At 39.2% G+C, this 17974-nt stretch overlaps 1 protein-coding gene across 4 annotated transcripts in view; it reads right to left on the reverse strand.

The window, feature by feature from the left end:
• The window catches only part of WAC (WW domain containing adaptor with coiled-coil), a 56815-nt gene that overhangs the window by 5741 nt on the left and 33100 nt on the right, over positions 1 to 17974 (reverse strand). For 3 of the 4 annotated variants that reach the window (XM_021386556.1, XM_021386554.1, XM_021386553.1), the window contains exons 8-11: positions 13786 to 14028; positions 11969 to 12091; positions 10795 to 10943; positions 5772 to 5890 (exon numbers count right to left, since the gene is read on the reverse strand). In XM_021386556.1, coding sequence (XP_021242231.1) covers positions 5772 to 5890; positions 10795 to 10943; positions 11969 to 12091; positions 13786 to 14028 — 634 coding nt within the window. Of the gene's footprint in view, positions 1 to 2978; positions 3099 to 5771; positions 5891 to 10794; positions 10944 to 11968; positions 12092 to 13785; positions 14029 to 17974 lie in introns of those variants that run through there. The other variant, XM_021386557.1, reaches the window with a different exon arrangement.

Genomic DNA, 17974 nt, shown 5'->3' on the forward strand with positions numbered 1-17974 from the left:
CTCATGATGCTCCGCATGCATGGAATCATACCAACCTCCTTCCTATGAATCCCATCTCTTTATAAAAGCCTACTCCTGCTGCAACATCTAAAAGAGGTGGGGACTGCTGAGATACCTCTTTGGTAAACTGATTATGACTGACAAGTCCATAAAGACCCTTGTACTCCCACGTACTCACCCTTCACCTTACACTTGCACCATAAGCTCTCAGGTTAAACAGAGCTTCTCTCAAAGTCATGGTACACAAGCTGAACACCCAACATTAAGCTTAACAGGCTACAAAAGTTCCCAACAATTTTTTTTTTTCAAAAGTCACTGATACTCACATTTACTTCCCACGTGTCTGGATGCCCATGCATCAAGAGCAACGTGAAGACCATACTCACACCATACGGATCCAACCACAACTGCCAGAGCTGCAGCTACACAATTTTACTATGCACAGGCTTCGTCACTACTCTTCAATTTCCACATTCACAGAAATAGACAACTCCACCACCAGCGAAACGGGTTTATCCCCTTCACCAAACAAAGGATCAGAATCATATGATTGAGGCTGGAAAAGACCTTTAAGATCATCGAAAGCCCAACCATCCACCTAACACTGCAGGTCCATCACTAAACCACGTCCCTAAGCATGACATCCACACATCTCTTAAATGTCTCCAGGGACGGTGACTTCCAGTTCCCTCAACAGCCAGTTCAATGCCTAACCACCCTTTCCATGAAGAAATTATTCCTGATATTCAACCTAAACCTCCTCATGTGCAACCTGAGGCTGTTGTCTTGCACCCTGCTACCAGGGTTTGTCTCTTCCCTGCAAGCTCTGCAGTGATCTGATCTTCTAGAAGAACTTGGCCTTGGATGGGTATATAACCCATGCTGGGAAAGCTTAACAGCTGAAGTTTCAGCACGTGCCCCTCTTTCACTCCCCTGCCCCCTTGCCAAAGCAAGGTTCCTGTTTGTTTGCATCCCTTTCCAGTATTTTCCCAGTCACTCCCATTGCTCCCCCAGTCACACAGGGGAGCTCTGCTCTTGCATTTTCATAAGAGGCAGGAGTAGTGCCAGTTAAAGCATGTCAGTGTGGACCAGGACAGGTCAGGATGACAACAGCCTGCCTCCATCCTCACCAGACTCGTAAAGGGAGCAGCAATCTTCAGCACAATAAAAGAGTCTGCAAGTAATTCAAAGAACAACTGCCATAACTCATCAAGTAACTTGAGGACCGACACAATATCTTAGCACAGTGCAACTATCTTTACAGTCCACTGCCCAGGCTTTTGTCCTAATCACTCACACTTGTGAAGTACTGCAGTTTTGCAGACAGTCTACAAATTAGGTACAGCACACTGCTATATAGTAATGAAGACTTTTGCTTCACTCCAGAACTTCCTTTGTTTAACCTCATTCCTTTCAGCGCCCCCAAACTTTTTAAAAGCTTGATTTATTAAAAACAATTATGCAGAAAGATATGGCAAGCAGCTTTCTTAGAATTATATACACAAACCTCCTCTGATTTCAGGCAGCAGAAGTTGCAAAAATGACAACACTGGAAAAAAATATGTATTTCTTTTTGCTATGTATCTTCGTCGGAAATTGGCCTAACCACTTTAAAACCACTTAAAAGTGCAAGCACTTAACATTAGAAACATTCCGTTGATGAGGAAAAATGGCATTTAGATTTTGAAGCTGGAGTTGAAACTAACCAAGAATCTGAAGGGCAAAACAGGCTGTAGATGAGCAGCAACAGAAAGGCTAAGAAACAGGTGGGGCTGCCTCTCACTAAGGCAAGGGAATCTATCAACAAAATACACGAATAAGTCAGAATACTCAGTTACATTTTTTATCTGTGTTTGTTTTTTTTTTATTGTTATGGTCTGCTCTCAGGCCCCTCATGTGCCTGAGCATATCAGCGAAGTCAGAGCAAGGGAAGTACTAGCCTGCAACAGAGGAACAAGTTAAGGAGCAGTTAAATCAGACAGCATGCACCCAAGGGTAATGATGGAGCTCGCAAGTATGACCGAGATGCTGTATCATGTTGAAGCATCATGGTGAGAAGACAAGTTTCTTGACAATGGGGAGAAAAGCAAATGTTACAGCCATCTTCAGCGAGCATAAGGAGGAGCATGGACACTACAGGCCTGTTGACCTAACCTCAGTCACTATAAAAACTATGGGACAAGTCTTCCTAGAATCAACTTCCAAGTACATTAAAGGCTAAAAAGCAAAACAGAGATCTGGCATGTATTTGGCAAAGACAGATTATGCCAGACCAACCTCAGAGGAAGGGGGAAAGCAGTGATGTTGTCTTCAGCAAGACCCCTGACATGGTTTCTCCATAGTTTTCTTATCATCTAACTCCTCAGTCAGCCATGTCCATATTCCATGTGTAAGGTGAATGAAAAGCTGACTGGATTGCTGGGCTCAAAGGGTTGAGTCAGCAGTACAAAGTCAGCAGTACAAAGCCCAGCTGAAAGCCAGAGGCTAATGCCGTCCTTTGCTGATCCATACCAGGGTGTCAATACAGTTCAATGTCTTTATTTACAACACAGATGGTATTCCACAGTGCACCTTCAGTGAGTTTGCAGATAACACCAAACTGGGAGGAGCAGTCAACACGTGGGAGGGCAGGCTGTTATTGAGAGAGATGGGAATGGGGCAGACAGGAATCAATTTTTCAAAAAAGGGAAATGCAAAGTCCTGCAGCTCAGGTGGAATAATCCTTTGCAGCAGTACTGGCATAACTCTACAGAAAAATAAGAGGCTGGGCACTGAGTGGGTAGAAAGCAGCTTTGCAGAGAAGGACCTGAGGATCTTGGCAGACAAGTTAAATGCAAGTCAGCAATGTATTCCTGTGGCAAAGCAGGCCAAGCAAACGCTGGGCTGTATTAGCAAGAGCATGTTTGAATACAGCATTCCTTCTCTTTCTTCAGAGCTTGTAAGATACACAGTACCTGGAGTGCTGTGTAGTGGGGAGCTCAAAACCAGGCAAGAAAAGCTGCCATACCAAAGGAATCCAGCAGAGGACCACAGAGCTGATTAGGGGGCTGAAGCACATGCCATGTCAGGAGAAGCTAGAGGAACTGGATTTGTTTCGTCTGGAAAAAAAAAAAGAGGCTGGGAGAAAGAGCTGAGGATCTTCTTATTGTCTTCAGCTACCTACAGGGAGAGCAGACAAAGCCAGACTCTTCCCAGAGATGCACAGTGATAGTCCAAGAGGCAGAGAAACAAGTTGAAACAAAGGAAAAAAAAAAAACAAACTGTAAGAGTAGTCAAACATTCAAAGGAGATGCTCAGAGCCTGCAAAATTCCTGTTTTCTGAGACACTCAAAGGTCATTTTGGTCCTGTTTTGAGTTGGAACTTGGACTAGATCACAGTCAGAAGTCTCTTCCAACCTAAATTATTCTATGATTTTATGTATCCATACAGGATCAGCGTATTGATGGCTTAGAGACAGGCTATGTTGATTAACTAAGCAGAACTGACACACGATCTTCAATGTTTAAGCCTCAGCTGCAATCGAATCAAAGTATCCCTGTGACTTGCCTTCCCATTTATCATCCCAACTTCTGACTCCTACATAATTAGTAGAAATCTCTTCAATACATCGCAAATGCGTCAGGGAAACAACTAAAATCTGTGAGCTTCTGAAAAATAAACCTGTATCTTAATTATGAATAAAATATACTGTCCTAAAATATCCTAGTACTGCTATGTCAGCAGCAGGGGGAGCTACTAATGCGGCAATGATACAAAACTACTGTTCAATTTTGTATTGCTTCACTAACACCGAATACCCCCTTACCTGCTAAATGAATTACAGACTGTCTGTGCCACAGGTAATAAAATGTTCCCAGACAGGATAAAACATCTGTACACGAACGTGGGAACAGGATGGTTGTGAAATATACTACTACAAAATCTTAACAGTATGTAAAAAATGGGGAGGAAAGACATCCTTCCAGCGGTTTTTCCAAAGTAAGGGGAAAATTTTCTCAATTCTTTATAAAGAGAAACCAGTACACTCATTAACTACTAATTAGTGAGGTATGCTTTTAGTTCTGTTTTTAAAGCAGTGATAATTTATGTCTGTGGAATTACCTCTTAGGGAAAAAAAGCTAACCTTGTGATGTCATTTCTTTCAAAATAGCCGTTCCCATGTTTCTTGTTACTTTCTCCAAAAGAAGGTGAAAATAAGTATTATTAGCTCAATTCACTTAAGACTTCTGATACTTCAATAGAAATGTAGTTGCCAAATTCTGCACAATAAACCAGTATTTAAACTGGCACCTCGCAGGAAAGCGGTACCTTCACTGATACAGCCTCTTTTCGGACTACTTTTTCACATTTGAGGTTGTTGAGAGACAAAAGGGAGATAGACTGTGACTAACTGCCTTCTCCTGCAAAGGAAGAAGTTGTTCTGTACCAGTTCAGTCATAGGAAATCTTTCAGAGACGAGTAAATCTGCATCTCAACTGGTCCATTTTTGTTCAATTCCACAGCACTGAACAGAAAAAATAACAGTTACAGAGGTTTTTCCAAATCACCTGTTCCTTACTCTTCCATTTGTTGCAACTTTCCAAGGAAGCACAAATGCACGGACTTGTGATGACATATCATTGTCACAAATATACAACCATTTGAAAGATACAGGATACCAACTACTATCAAGCTTTTTAGGTGAAAATATTGTCACAGCATCTTGGATAACAGGCTGCACACTCTCCTCTACTTGAGCTCTGCTTCCCTGTGTCTCTCCTCCTCAAACAGGAGACACTGCTGCCTGTGTGACCCTTCTGATAGGACTGTATAGCTGCTGGGTCAAATTCAGCTTCCCTTCTCCAGCAAAATGCTGACGCCAAGCACAGCAATGGTTTGTAGAGGGCCAGCAGATCTCTGAAGGCAGCTGGATGTGGGTAGCGCTTAAATGCCAGAGCAGGAAGTCCTAAAACCTGAAAAGATGAGGGCATGGAACAGCAGAAAAATGCCCACCAGGATCACCTCAGACTGATTCCAACTGCAAATTTGCCCAATATCTATCCCTCTTTAGCAAGACTTCCTACAGGGAAATGGTGGCCAGCAAAGAACAAGAGGGTCTGTTGATTAGGAGCTGTTCCTTAAAATCAGCTCCTTAAAAAGAAGTCTACTTCCCTTACAAAAAAAGATTTAGTTGGCTGCCAAATATCAATTTATTATTGGTACTACTATGAAGAAAGATTAAAACAACAACATCCATAATTACTAGGCACTGAAGCTGAGACACTGTAGGGTTGTTCTGCCCATAGAGGAAAGTAAGTTTTAGGTTAGGCGTCTGACAAAGATCAGAATGAAGTTTAAGGCGGCCACCATTAGACAAAAGCTCTCCATGATTTTAAAATCAAGTTACACTACAGGAAGACATCACCAACATCTAACACTAAGCCATCCACACAGTTAAAGCACTTAATCTCTTAACTGCACAGAAAATCAAAAATTCCAAACTCAGAATCAGAATACAAGGAATAACTTTTATAATTGATTCCAGAGCAACAGGGCAGAAATAAGAATTTCATTTTGCTTCTGTGAACAGAACTGTCAGAAGTGGTCCTAAGGCGGAGAGTCACATGAGATCTGTAATAAAGATATGTTAAACGCATTCTCCCAGCAGCAGCAGAGTTAAACCGTATGTTCAATAAAGAAGCCAAGAAGAATCCACGAACTGCAACACTTATCACACACAATGGATTCAGAACAAAAACACAAGACAGTACAGAGAAGTACTTCAGTATACCTTGAGCGTTGAAGACTTCGAGGAGAGGCAGGTTCATGACCCGCCTGCTTGTCAGCTATTACCGGCTGCTGAGGTGCTGACTGTGAAGCTGGTCCTTGTTTAACTCCTGGAGTAACAACCTGAAAATTCAAAGACTTAATTAGGTTTCCTGCACAGTAAGTATCAGGAAAACAGGGAAGTTACATCTTAATATTGATGGAAGTTTCATATTCTTCAAGAGGTTTTGTTTGTTTGCTTGCTGTTTATTTCTGAGCTACAACAAGATGAAAAAAAGAACTGTAACATACGAATGTATGCTCAAGTTACAGTATCTGGAGGTCAAGATGCTTTCTTCTCCCACATGTGGAACCCCTGTCCTTTTAAAGAAGGTGCAAGAGAGGAAGTGGCTCCAAAAGTTATCCATTTGCCTTCCCCCCCCAGAAAAATCAAGCTAATAATTTTAAGAAATAGGGAAGGAGAAAAACAGACTCTAGAGATTCATACAGACAAAAATGTAAGTCAGGGCACCTGTCTGGCATTTGCTGACACCAAGATGGTGGAGATTACCAGCTAGCGGTTATCAGAACCTCCAGATTTCTCTCAATTTCAGAAACAGACATCAGTGAAACAAAGCAGACAGTCATTGCTAAAATATACTCAGGATGCAAGTTCATTTATCTAAATACAAACAAAATACTAATGTCATTTCAAACCTACGTCCAAGAGAAAAATCTACCTTTTAAGATTATCACAAAAAGCCAAAATAGTCTGAAGAGCACATGAGAAGGTCTCGGTTTGGTAAAGAAAAATCAACATTACTGTAAGAACACTCAGTGATCATTTCAGTTGAAATCAGCAGAATTTTAAAGCTAAGGAGGATGAAATACCAGTAATTCATAAGTTGATTTCTGAAAAGACTAAGTATCTTTATGAAACGTGCAACATGAAAAACTTTGCCATCTATGGCTGTGTTTTGCTTACCCTGTTAACAGACATAACTACTGAAGTTGTTCTAACACAAGGAATAATTTCAAGAGGAAGTTCAGTCACAGATAACACCATCACCTGGCAGATTCAAAGTGAGATACTAACTAGCTCCTTAGCTAGTAAAGAAAAAAATACAACTTCAAATGATTGTAAGAAAGAAAACCAGGATTCATGGGGAAAAAAAAGCACTATTAAAGAAACTACAAATCCTCTTAGCTATTCCAAATTTCCCACGCATTTCTCCAGGCAGACACACCAATTCCTGTTTAAAAGCAGTACAGTGTTTGTGCAGCCCTAAGGAACAAGTCCGATTGTGCAACCCGTGTGACATTGTCTCCAGAGCCAGCCAACTGCCCACGTGGCACTGCGCTCTGCCTGCGTGGTACCACTTCAGCTCTACCTACACCGACCGCAGTGAAGTACCTACACCAACTACCCTGTGTTCTGCAACAGCATCCTGGCACAGCACCATATCTGGACTAATTTACATCGAGTTCTAAGAGCACGATAAGCTAACCCGACTGAAAAAATCCCAGCAAGTACTAGAATAGACAGGCTCATGTTGGAGCTATAACCTACGTTCGCATCTTGATATTGACTGCAGGAATGTAATTATGTGACTACAACGAACATCAAGAAAGCTCTTACTGAACTGGAAAAGTATCCGCCGCTGAACCAGAACTTGCTACTTCTGGGACTAACAACCCACGCTAATATTTTCAACAGCTTTGTTGCTAGATTTGAGGAGCACCAAATCTCAAAAAGGCTCATGTTCTCAAGTGCTGTTACTAATCTGCTTAGTAGATCTGTTAAGTTACTCAAAGTGCCTAGAAAAAATAGTTTCATTGCGTATATCCCAGAGTAGCAGGACTTGTAACTTTTTCACAGAGGGATGGGATAAAAACTTCTCATGTATATAATACATAAGAACACACAAAACACCAGAGGTGCAATCTGTGAAAGAAAGCTGGATTAAAATAGAGCAATTTCAATTTATATGCCCCAGCATACTGATCAAAACAGACATCAGTTGCAGAAGAGCTTATATATACACACCAATGAAACACACAATACCCTACTTCAAAGAAGGTGAAAACCCTCTTGCCAAGTCAGTGACTACAGGCAATCACAAAACCCAGTCAGGAAGAAGAGATCATAATAGCAAACAAAGCATAAAATAACCAACGCTTCCTCCACTCCATCGTGGAGTGGTACCACCACTACAGTTATGACTCAGACCAACTGTTCTCAAACCTGCATTTAGCCTTGAAGTTTGCTTCTACTGGAAATTTGAGGGAAGGCTTGTGTGCCCAGAAGCATGTTCAATTATACAGTTGGTCTGCCAAGACACACTGGTCCTACTTAGAGCACTTGGCTTGCCTTCATTTTCTCTGAAGAAATACTTTACCTCTATGCCACCTACTTTGCAGGTATAATGCTGGACTTTATGGCGGGCAGTGGGTACGGGTTTGTTTGCACAGTCGTAGGAAAACATCAGTGCAAGTACAATAAAAACTAAATAAGCTGTTTATAAGACAAGGATAAACATCTTGCAAATAAAAAGATAGAGAAGATGGCACAGGATAAAGATTTTGAAATATTTACAATGTAGCTGATGACTAAAACTTTTATAAAGTAGATCCATATCTCAGGACTGTAAACCAGAAGAGACCAACTTCAGACTACTGAAGGCAAACAACTTAAACCCAAAACCAAGAAAACCTCGCAAAACACAACTCACACACAATAATAATTAATATTTTTCTTATCCTAGGATTTGAACATACCACACACACTCTCTTCTTAGCTACAAGTCTGCTATAGGATAATTTCAATACTCATCAGCTAGATCACAGAATCATAGACTCATACAATCACGAAGGTTGGCAAGGACCTACAAGATCATTCAGTCCAACAGTCAACCTATCACCAATAGTCCTCACTAAACCATGTCTCTCAGCACAACGTCTAAACATTCCTTGAACACCTCCAGGGATGGTGACTCTACCACCTCCCTGGGCAGCCCACTCCAGCGCCTGACCACTCTTTCGGAGAAGTAGAATTTCCTAATGTCCAGCCTGAATCTCCCCTGGCGCAACTTGAGGCCATTCCCCCTTGTCCTGTCACTAGTTACAAGAGAGAAGAGGCCGACCCCCAGCTCACTACAACCTTGCTTCAGTAAGTTACAGAGAGCGATAAGGTCACTTCTGAGCCTCCTCTTCTCTAGACTGAACAATCCCAGCTGCCTCACCCACTCCTCAAACCTCGTGCTCCAGACCTCTCACCAGCTTTGTTGCCCTTCTCTGGACACACTCCAGGGCCTCAATGTCTTTCTTGCAGTGAGGGGCCCAAAACTGGACACAGTACTCAAGGTGGGGCCTCAACAGCGCTGAGTACAGAGGGACAATGACTTCCCTACTCCTACCGGCAACACTGTTCCTGATACAAGCCAGGATGCCATTGGCCTTCTTGGCCACCTGGGCACACTGCTGGCTCATGTTCAGCCAAGCACCAATCAATACTCCCAGGTCTGTTTCCTCTACACAGTCTTCCAGCCACTCTGCCCCAAGCCTGTAGCATTGCCTAGGGTTGCTGTGGCCAAAGCGCAGGACCCAGCACTTGGTCTTGTTGATCCAGCCTGTCCACATCTCTCTGTAGGGCCTTGCTACCCCCAGGCAGATCGACACTTCCTGCCAGCTTGGTGTCGTCTGCAAACTTACTGAGGGTGCTCTCAATGCCCTCATCCAGGACATCATTAAAGATAATGAAGAGTGCAGGCCCCAGCACCAACCCCTGGGGAACACCACTCGTGAATCAGATTAACCAGATATCACATGTGACCACATAGACTCACAATGCTCTCCAAAGACAGAAACAAAGACAAATAGAAGGATTTGTACACACTAGTATTTCACAAATCATTGCCAATCACAAAAAAATGCAGGAATTATTGGTTTTCTTTATACCCATGAAACAACTCAAGTATAAGAAAATGAGGTCTTTATATTTGAATAAGGAATGCAATGTCCTCTTGAAGATAAAAATATTTCCTTAAGGCCTTCAAACTGCAAGAGATTCTCTTCCTAGTAGAAAATTGAAAGAAAGGTATCTTAGCTAAATGCAAGGGTGGAAATGGGAGGAAAACAGATTTTAAAGGGGAAGAAAAAATGAAATCACACAAGACAGCTCCCATCCAAGTCTACAGTCATGCTTCTTACGCTGATAAAATGCTACACACGCTGAGCAAAATACTGACAGACTGTGTTCAAACCTAAGGGTCTCAAACTAAAGGTCTATCCAATGAAGACACAGAAGTTACCACTGCATTTAAAAAAAAAAAAAAGAAAAAGAAAAAACCTCCAGGAGGTGTCCAACCCCTTCTAAACCTTCTTACTCTATTCACAACAAAACACATTCTTTCCTCTCAGCAGTGACCCACCAGAGGGAATCACAAAAAGAAAAAATTAAAAAAGACAACTTTCTTTTCTTCTGCATGCTCATCCACCTCTAGGAAGAACCTGCCACTTACCCAATTAAGAAAGAGTCTAAAAGAACAGAGGTAGAAGGAGTAGGGAGGAAAAGGAAAATGATGTTACTGACCTTGTAAACACCTAGAACCAAATCTGAGACTGCATCAAGGAAAAGTCAACTTGCTAGGAACTTTTCTCTCAATCTAATAATCATTTATTGGCTAAAGTAAAAAGAACTATATCAGCTGTTCCCTTTGTAGAAAGTTTTTGTTTTCATTTAAATTTGCTACAATACTGATCTCTTAGTAATACTTCTAGACACTACTACCGCATATGACAGCATCTTAAGTGAGCACAAGATTTTCTTCAAGAATAAACAAAAAAGTGTACTACAAGATCATGCTAGAGCTGTACTGAGAATACACAGCTGGCTAGTTGCTTCCAGTTGTTTCCGTTTCCATTGAGAAAGATAATACATATTGTCATCCTACACGTAACAGCTAGTACCTGGAATACACAGCAGTAATACTTACTGTTACCTTGAATGGTTTCTCACTCCAATATGTCATAAATCAAAACAAGCTTACCTTCTGCTGTGATGATACTGGTGGTGTAGTCATCAAAGGCTTAAGTGGAACGGTGTTAGTCTGAGGCGTGCTTATTCTGGGAGATACATATGATCTTGGTGATGAGGCATCAGATGTTAAAGACATTGGAGACTGATTAGATGGCTGAGCTGTGAAGAAGAACATTGTTTTTTAATAAAACCATACCCTAAAGTGAAATAAATTTTCTTCCAGTCCTTCACAGTACTGTGTATTAGATATTACAAAAACAGATTCAATTTGAAAGAGAGGGAGGATGTACAACTGGAACAATCAAACATTCAACAACTTCAACTAAAGATTTGTACTTTCCCCAAACTGTTCATTTCTAAAACATGGCAGAAGGGGACTTCAAAGAAGAGGCCTTTGTACAATGCTTTTTTACGCATGAAGAAATTATATTAGTTTCACTTGTGATTTCTATTTCACAGTGCTCAACTGAATTTAACTGAGAGAATGCATTAACACTATTCTTCGAAATCTATTCACTCATTCTAAGCATCTAATTACCAGAAAGAATGAAAAAAACAACCAAAACCTCATGTTTTACTTGTTAAAAGTTACTATTCATGTAATACTGCTATTCTACTCAATATAAAGCCTGCATTTATTGTTTTGGTTTCAGTTTCTACCTTTATTAAGTTACAAACCATAATGTACGAAGGATATCTGAAGTAATACCGTGCCTGGAAGCTGAAAGTTATTTACAAAAGACTACAGATAACATGAGATAAAATTACCTCACTTTCAAGAATTCAAGGCCTGCCTCAATAGTCACAGTTGCACAGAGTTACAAGAAGGGTGTTCAACCAACAGAAGAGTTATGTTTAATATAAAAGATTAAGTCTCACAAAGGTTCAGAATAAACTTGCACGTTTCACGTTACTCACATTAACTTAGTTATCATACAAAGAAAACCCCAAAAGGCAAGACAGAGCTCTTCAGTTTAGTTTAGCTTACTTAGTTACTTGCCAGCTTCTGGTTCCCCAAGTAAAGGTTTTTTATCATACCTTTGGAAAAAGAAGTCATTCAACATACTCCACATCATGTGGCCAAAGATGTGACATGAAACAGCTTCTGCAAGTTTCAGTTGTATCAGCCTTTATAAAATAAAACCTCACTACTTTACACCAGTAAAAAAGATAACTTCAAATACCTTGCGTAGACAGTTGTGCTGCTTGAGAAATTAGGGAAGTGATATTGAAAGCAGATGGTCCAGCAGTAAGAATTTTATGGAGTATAGACTGCAGAGAGGCTTGTGTCACAGCTGCTGTTAGAACTAAAAGCAAACATTATGTTATACTGACAATTCTACAACATCAGTTTAATCTGTTAAATGAATTTAGCCAGACTGAAACTGCTTCTTTGTTATTTTTTTCCCCACATCCATAACAGATCAGAGATCCACATGATCAGTGACTACAATTCATCTCATGAACACTTGGCATGTTTAAGCAAGTCCTTTATTTTGTAGTTTAAGGCTTTCATAAAAAAAAATTTCTTTTAGAAACGAAGATCAACTCTTCAGCTTAATCTTATGGATCAATTGTAATTCTTATAAAGAAAACATTTATTCAATTTGTTATTACAATAAAGCAGAATAAGCATTTTTCAAATGACTATAATTAAAAAACAGTAGTAATAATAAAGAAGAAATAAACCAGCATCACTTCAACTAACTATAAGAGGTTTGAGGAGGGTAGGGGGAAACACTAATCCCAATTCAAGAAACAGTAATATTTAAAATACCAATCATGGGGGAAAAGAAACTTTCTGTTCAAGGAAAAAGAGAAGTTTTTCAAGTTAAAAATCCAAATGCTCTCATTTTTCTCTACATTATGTGCTCAATGAGGGCAGCCCTGCTGTGCAAGGTGAAGTCACGCTGTCCACCTGCACATCAGCCAGGCCCTCATGCTATCACATCAGTACTAAATACAGCTGCTGCTCAAGTACGCCCCAAGAAAAAGATTGGCAACTTAAGTTAGTGACTTTCCAATAGAACGCAGCAGGATACATATTAGTTCCTGTCATTTTTTGACCCAACCAACCATGATTCTCCTACTTTTTCAGTCCAACCTTGTGCTCCTCCTAGCACAGGAAAAAAAAAGACAATAACCTACTAGTCTACCGATGAAATCACAATATTTGCTGATGAAAAGGAAGCCAGTTGAGATTTTTTTCCCCACAGAAATAATTGTTACGTAAAGACTCCTAAGTAAAATTACACTTTTGAAAGGTTAAAGATCTCTGGGCACTACATGCAGATGTTCTGCCTCCTGTTTAAAATGATGATCAGTGCAGAACAAATTGAAACAAAAAACCCACTGCACAACAGTTCCTCTTTCAATAAGCTGTCACATGCAGAAATCCCATTAGATAAAACAATGATCAAAATGCACCAACTCCACCTGTTCTTGCAGTGACAGGCACTACATCTAGTTGTAAAATTTCTTGTAACAAATAAAGCCTATGCAGCAAAATTGGATTAGATGCATTAAATTTAGCTTGCTAGCAAAATTACTGATACACCATCTTATTCAGAGAGGCCAACATATTCTGTTAAATAAAAAACATTGATAAGCAATAAGACTTCAAAATCCCTAGAAGTTTTGGTATTTGCAAACATTATCAGGATAGCAGCTCAAACCACAGAAAACAAGCAACACTGCGTGAAATAAACACGTGAAAAACTAACTAAATCTTGGGCAAGAGAACGCTTATATAGTGATAAGTCATCGGTCTCAATGAAAACCGCTCAGGTACATTAGAATTCACAAGCTTATTAATCTTAAACATCATTTGGCTCATTTTAAAAGGCTTAACAGAAAAACAAGGTAACTATCAACCCTCACTTTATGTAGGAATTTCTTTACTTTCCATTTAAGGCAATAGTAGAATTTACCACAATTTGGCACCCTATACTGTACTAATGTGCATAAATAAAGGATTACATCAGCTTTTAAGAATCCTTACCTTCATTGATTTTGGATATATCTACGCTAGAATTATTAAGCTGCAATGTGGCTTGCAGAGCAGGCAGCAACTGTCGAAGGAGATTTGGGTCCTGAAGTAATGGTGGAATTGGTGACTGTGGGACAGGTGAGACAGGAACTGTAGGAGCTGATGAAGCAGGTGCAGAAGCTGGATTCAGTCCAGAAGCAGATGTAGAAGGAGTTGTGCAAGAATGGGATACAGTCTTGTCCACGGATGTAGACTCTAAACAGAAGACAAAGAGTAATTTTCATTTTCCTCAATACCGCCTCATAACTCCTCACTAGTAAAATATTCACGTTAAATTCAGAAGATCGAACTGTTAAATACTGTTATAAGAAAAGAGGTACATATAAATATTCACGTAACAAAAACTGAAGATACTTGATAAATAGTGTCATTTGGGTTATTGAACTTAATATGTATTAGGAACACACTCAAAAATACCTTTACTTCAAAGAATTGGATGGAAAGCTGTCAACGTGACAAACGCTTCCCCCCACCCCCAATGTACTCCGAATTATTATAACAAAATTAAAGAGAAAATTAATGAAAAATTTTTGGCTCAACGGTATATATTCTCTTGTGATATGCTTTTCCCATCACTCCAATCTTTCTTTGCAAGATATATAGTGACAAAAAGCTTTAAAAAGTCCATGGACTTACAGACAGGTTAATACGTCAAATTTGAGGGAGGGACTAAGACATTTCATTTACTCAGAAACCAGCTTACAAAAAGCTACAGAAGAAAGACTGAGTCTGTCATATACAACCCAGCTACATTGCTTGGGATTATGAGACAGGATGATAAACTGCCCTAGAAATTTAAAACAAGAGCTGTCTCCACACTGCAGAGAGGAAAAACATTTGAACATGTACCTGCGAATAATTAATTTCAAACTCGTCAGCTTCTCCTCAAACATCAAGATCTATTTCCTTTAACTTTTTTATTCTCTTAGCAAATAACACTTATCGTTTACATGTGCGCTCAGTGCTTAAATAATTAATTATACTGTACAAATTATTAAGTTACACTGCACTTAATTAGAAGAAAAAATGCCATAATATAATGTGAGTTCTTTAATAACAAGTTTTAAATTTGACTTTCAGTCAGTATGAAAGTCTCTCCTGCATTCCAGTATCGTAGGAAATTCCTGCACTGAAAATATTTCCACTTGTTATGGGTATAGAGTCACATCAAATACCCTTCCTTTTAGAAGCCTGGATTACCAATTTCATTTCCAGCTTCCCTTTCTCCCTCTCCCTTTCAATGCCACCTGAGGCCTCCACCCTCAGGTTGTCAGAATCAGTGTCCCTATGGTACCAAACAAGTTGGATGAAGAGTGGAAAGATGGGTACGAATCCAAGATCTCACCCACAATGCTTGCTCGTAATATTGAAGACCTGGATATTCCACACTTCAGTTAAAAAAAAAATCCAAGTGAAAGCTTCAATAACTGGGAGGGAAACTTGCAATCTAAGCTTTTTGTTTTTTTTTTTTTTAGTTTTGCTTTTCTTGGAGAGATATTAAAGGTAAGAAGAGGCTGACTTCTAGTAGAGAAGAAAAGTCAAAAGGTCTTGTTTCATTCTACTGCTTAAGAATAAAGTGTCACACAATTCCTAAAAGCTGTTATTTTCTGACAGCCTTAACTGCAAGTTTTGAGTTTGATACGAAGTTGGAGAAGAACACTAAAAAAATTTAAAAGAGTGACTGAAGTGAGTATCAATACATAAATCCAATGAAATTATACATCTCTGTCAAAAAGAAAAAAAAAGAAACAAAAAGGACTTCTACACAGTTTCTCTAGAAAGCTCACAGCAGGTCTCCAACACTCGAGGAACAGCTTTTGTTGCTAATTAGCTGAGAAATCTAAACTAGAAGAAATGCTGAAGAACTTATATTTGACTGCCTGTAAGGATGTGAAGGTCAGGGCACCCAGACACTGTCTGATCTTTCAGGCAAGCTGCTAAAAAAGACACAGCCTTGTATAGTTACAAACACCTTGGGACAAAAGGTTGATTTTATTGTATTTGTAAAGGGACCTGGTTATTTGGCCAGCAGCTTTCATAAGAAGAACTTAAACATGAAATAACATACAGGGACAAGAAGCATTACGAAGACTGAAGAGAAAAAAAGAAGTGATTACAAAAATGTTATACATTTTTCAGTAATGTGACCAGGACAATTGATTACGTACCAGCCCTCCCCATGAATGCAGGAAGTCATTAGTCTGTGTTAAAAGAATTACATACAAAACCTTACAGTACTATGGTGTTCCAAATTAGTTTAAAAATTTACAGGAATTCAAGATACACCAAATAAACAAGAACCTTACTGCACTAAAATAAAGTTTGAACAGAATCTTTATCTGTCATACGCACTCACTGGCAGACAAAAGCAAGGGAACTTAGCAGAATGGGACACGTTAGCACAAGTAAGCCTTTTACCCCATGACTTTGAGAACCTTTGGGGGAGGGAGGGAGGTGAGGCTGGTTGTGACCACCCTAATTTAAAAAACAAAACAAAAAAAAAAGCAAAAAAAAACAAAACAGAAAATAAACGATTAAAACCCAATCAAACACCCAAGCAACTACCAGGACTAATAGCAAGACGTATTTAATGTAGTTAAGATTTCCTCACAGTTAAATTGAGTTCCTTTCTTGGCACTGGATCAGACCAATCATGTTGTTGTACAACCAGTGGTTAAAAGAAGAAATTAACTGCTTTAAGCAAGGAGAAAGCTCACTAATACAGTATTAATTCACATAAGCGGTTCCGGAGTTTCAAACCACACCACCATAGCAAGCAGCTCTAAGTATTTTTCACCCATGTTGCAGTTTTGTACACAAAAAAGAACTGAATCAAAGGCAAACTTGAGTGAACAACTGTGCAGTGGAGGCAAACCTTCAATGAGTTCTGGGTATTCACTCATTTCTTGTCCAAAAGGACTCAGAATCTGTCACACAAAACCACTGAATGCCAGGGGGCCTTCAGAAGTAATTTAGTTTGGGAGAGCTTCTCCGCTACAAGAATACTAACCAAAATGACAGAATCAAACTGATTCCTTTTGGACAATACGGAAACACTGTTCTGCAGCTGTACTATTGCAGAAGTTTTATGTATACACATGCTAAAAAATACAGGCCACTTCTGTAAAATCATGTTTTTCATTACCTTAATTTGGAATTATATTATATTTGGAATTACACAGTCCTGTAACTCTCAATTTCAAATCTCAACCATCACAAAATGCATCTGAGGGGAACGCAATACTGAGAATATTTAGATTTCTTTGCAAATATAAGACAGTTTTACAGTTCTGATGCACTGGTCTGTACCCTGGGTCAGTACTGTACCTTGCTCATAAACAAGCTGTGTACAGTACTATTGTAAAATAAGGATTCTAGTTAGAATCTAGAATGGCAGTCATTCTTAAATCAGCTTTTAACTATTAATACATCAAACACAGATTAACTCTGAACCTAAGCATATTTTTACAAGCAGAAAACGCAAATCTGGTGTCTATGTTAGAAGTATTCTTAAAAGAAAAGATCACCTATGTTGCAAGCCCTGTAAAAGTATTAGATGATGATGCGCTAAAATTGCCTGGTATTAGACAAGATAATTCTGCTGTCCCTTTGCTGTCAACACCAATTTCTAAACAAATACTACACAAATGACTCTGATGTCACTTACAATTTCAGCTACTACCATAAAGTCCCAAATGAAACTATTAAATAAAAATAATAAAAAGAACTAAAGCCAAGAGCAGAATATAATCTGCTGTAACCTTTACTCTTGTTGAAAATTTCATTCCTTTAGCTCTTTAAGATAACTGTTCCAAAACAAAGCAAAAAACATCATCAAGGAGGAAAAAACCTTTTGACTTCAAGAGCTTTTAAGAAAACTTCCAAGAGAAAAATCCATCAATTCACTTTGTTGCAATAAAATGAAACATACAGAGTGCTTTCTGAAAAAAAAAAAAAAAAACAAGCAATCACTAGATAAAGCCTACATATACTTTGACACCAGAATAAGTTTCTGAACCGTGAGGCCAAGAGCTGAAGCTGTCCAAAAAAAACCAGGAAAACAAACTAGGTGGCAAAGAAAAACCAATTAATCTTGGAGCTTAACTTACAGTCACATGAAGAGCTTCCTAAGTGGTTTTAC

This window comes from Numida meleagris, chromosome 2 (assembly GCF_002078875.1).
Source record: "Numida meleagris isolate 19003 breed g44 Domestic line chromosome 2, NumMel1.0, whole genome shotgun sequence".
Lineage (NCBI taxonomy): Eukaryota > Metazoa > Chordata > Aves > Galliformes > Numididae > Numida > Numida meleagris.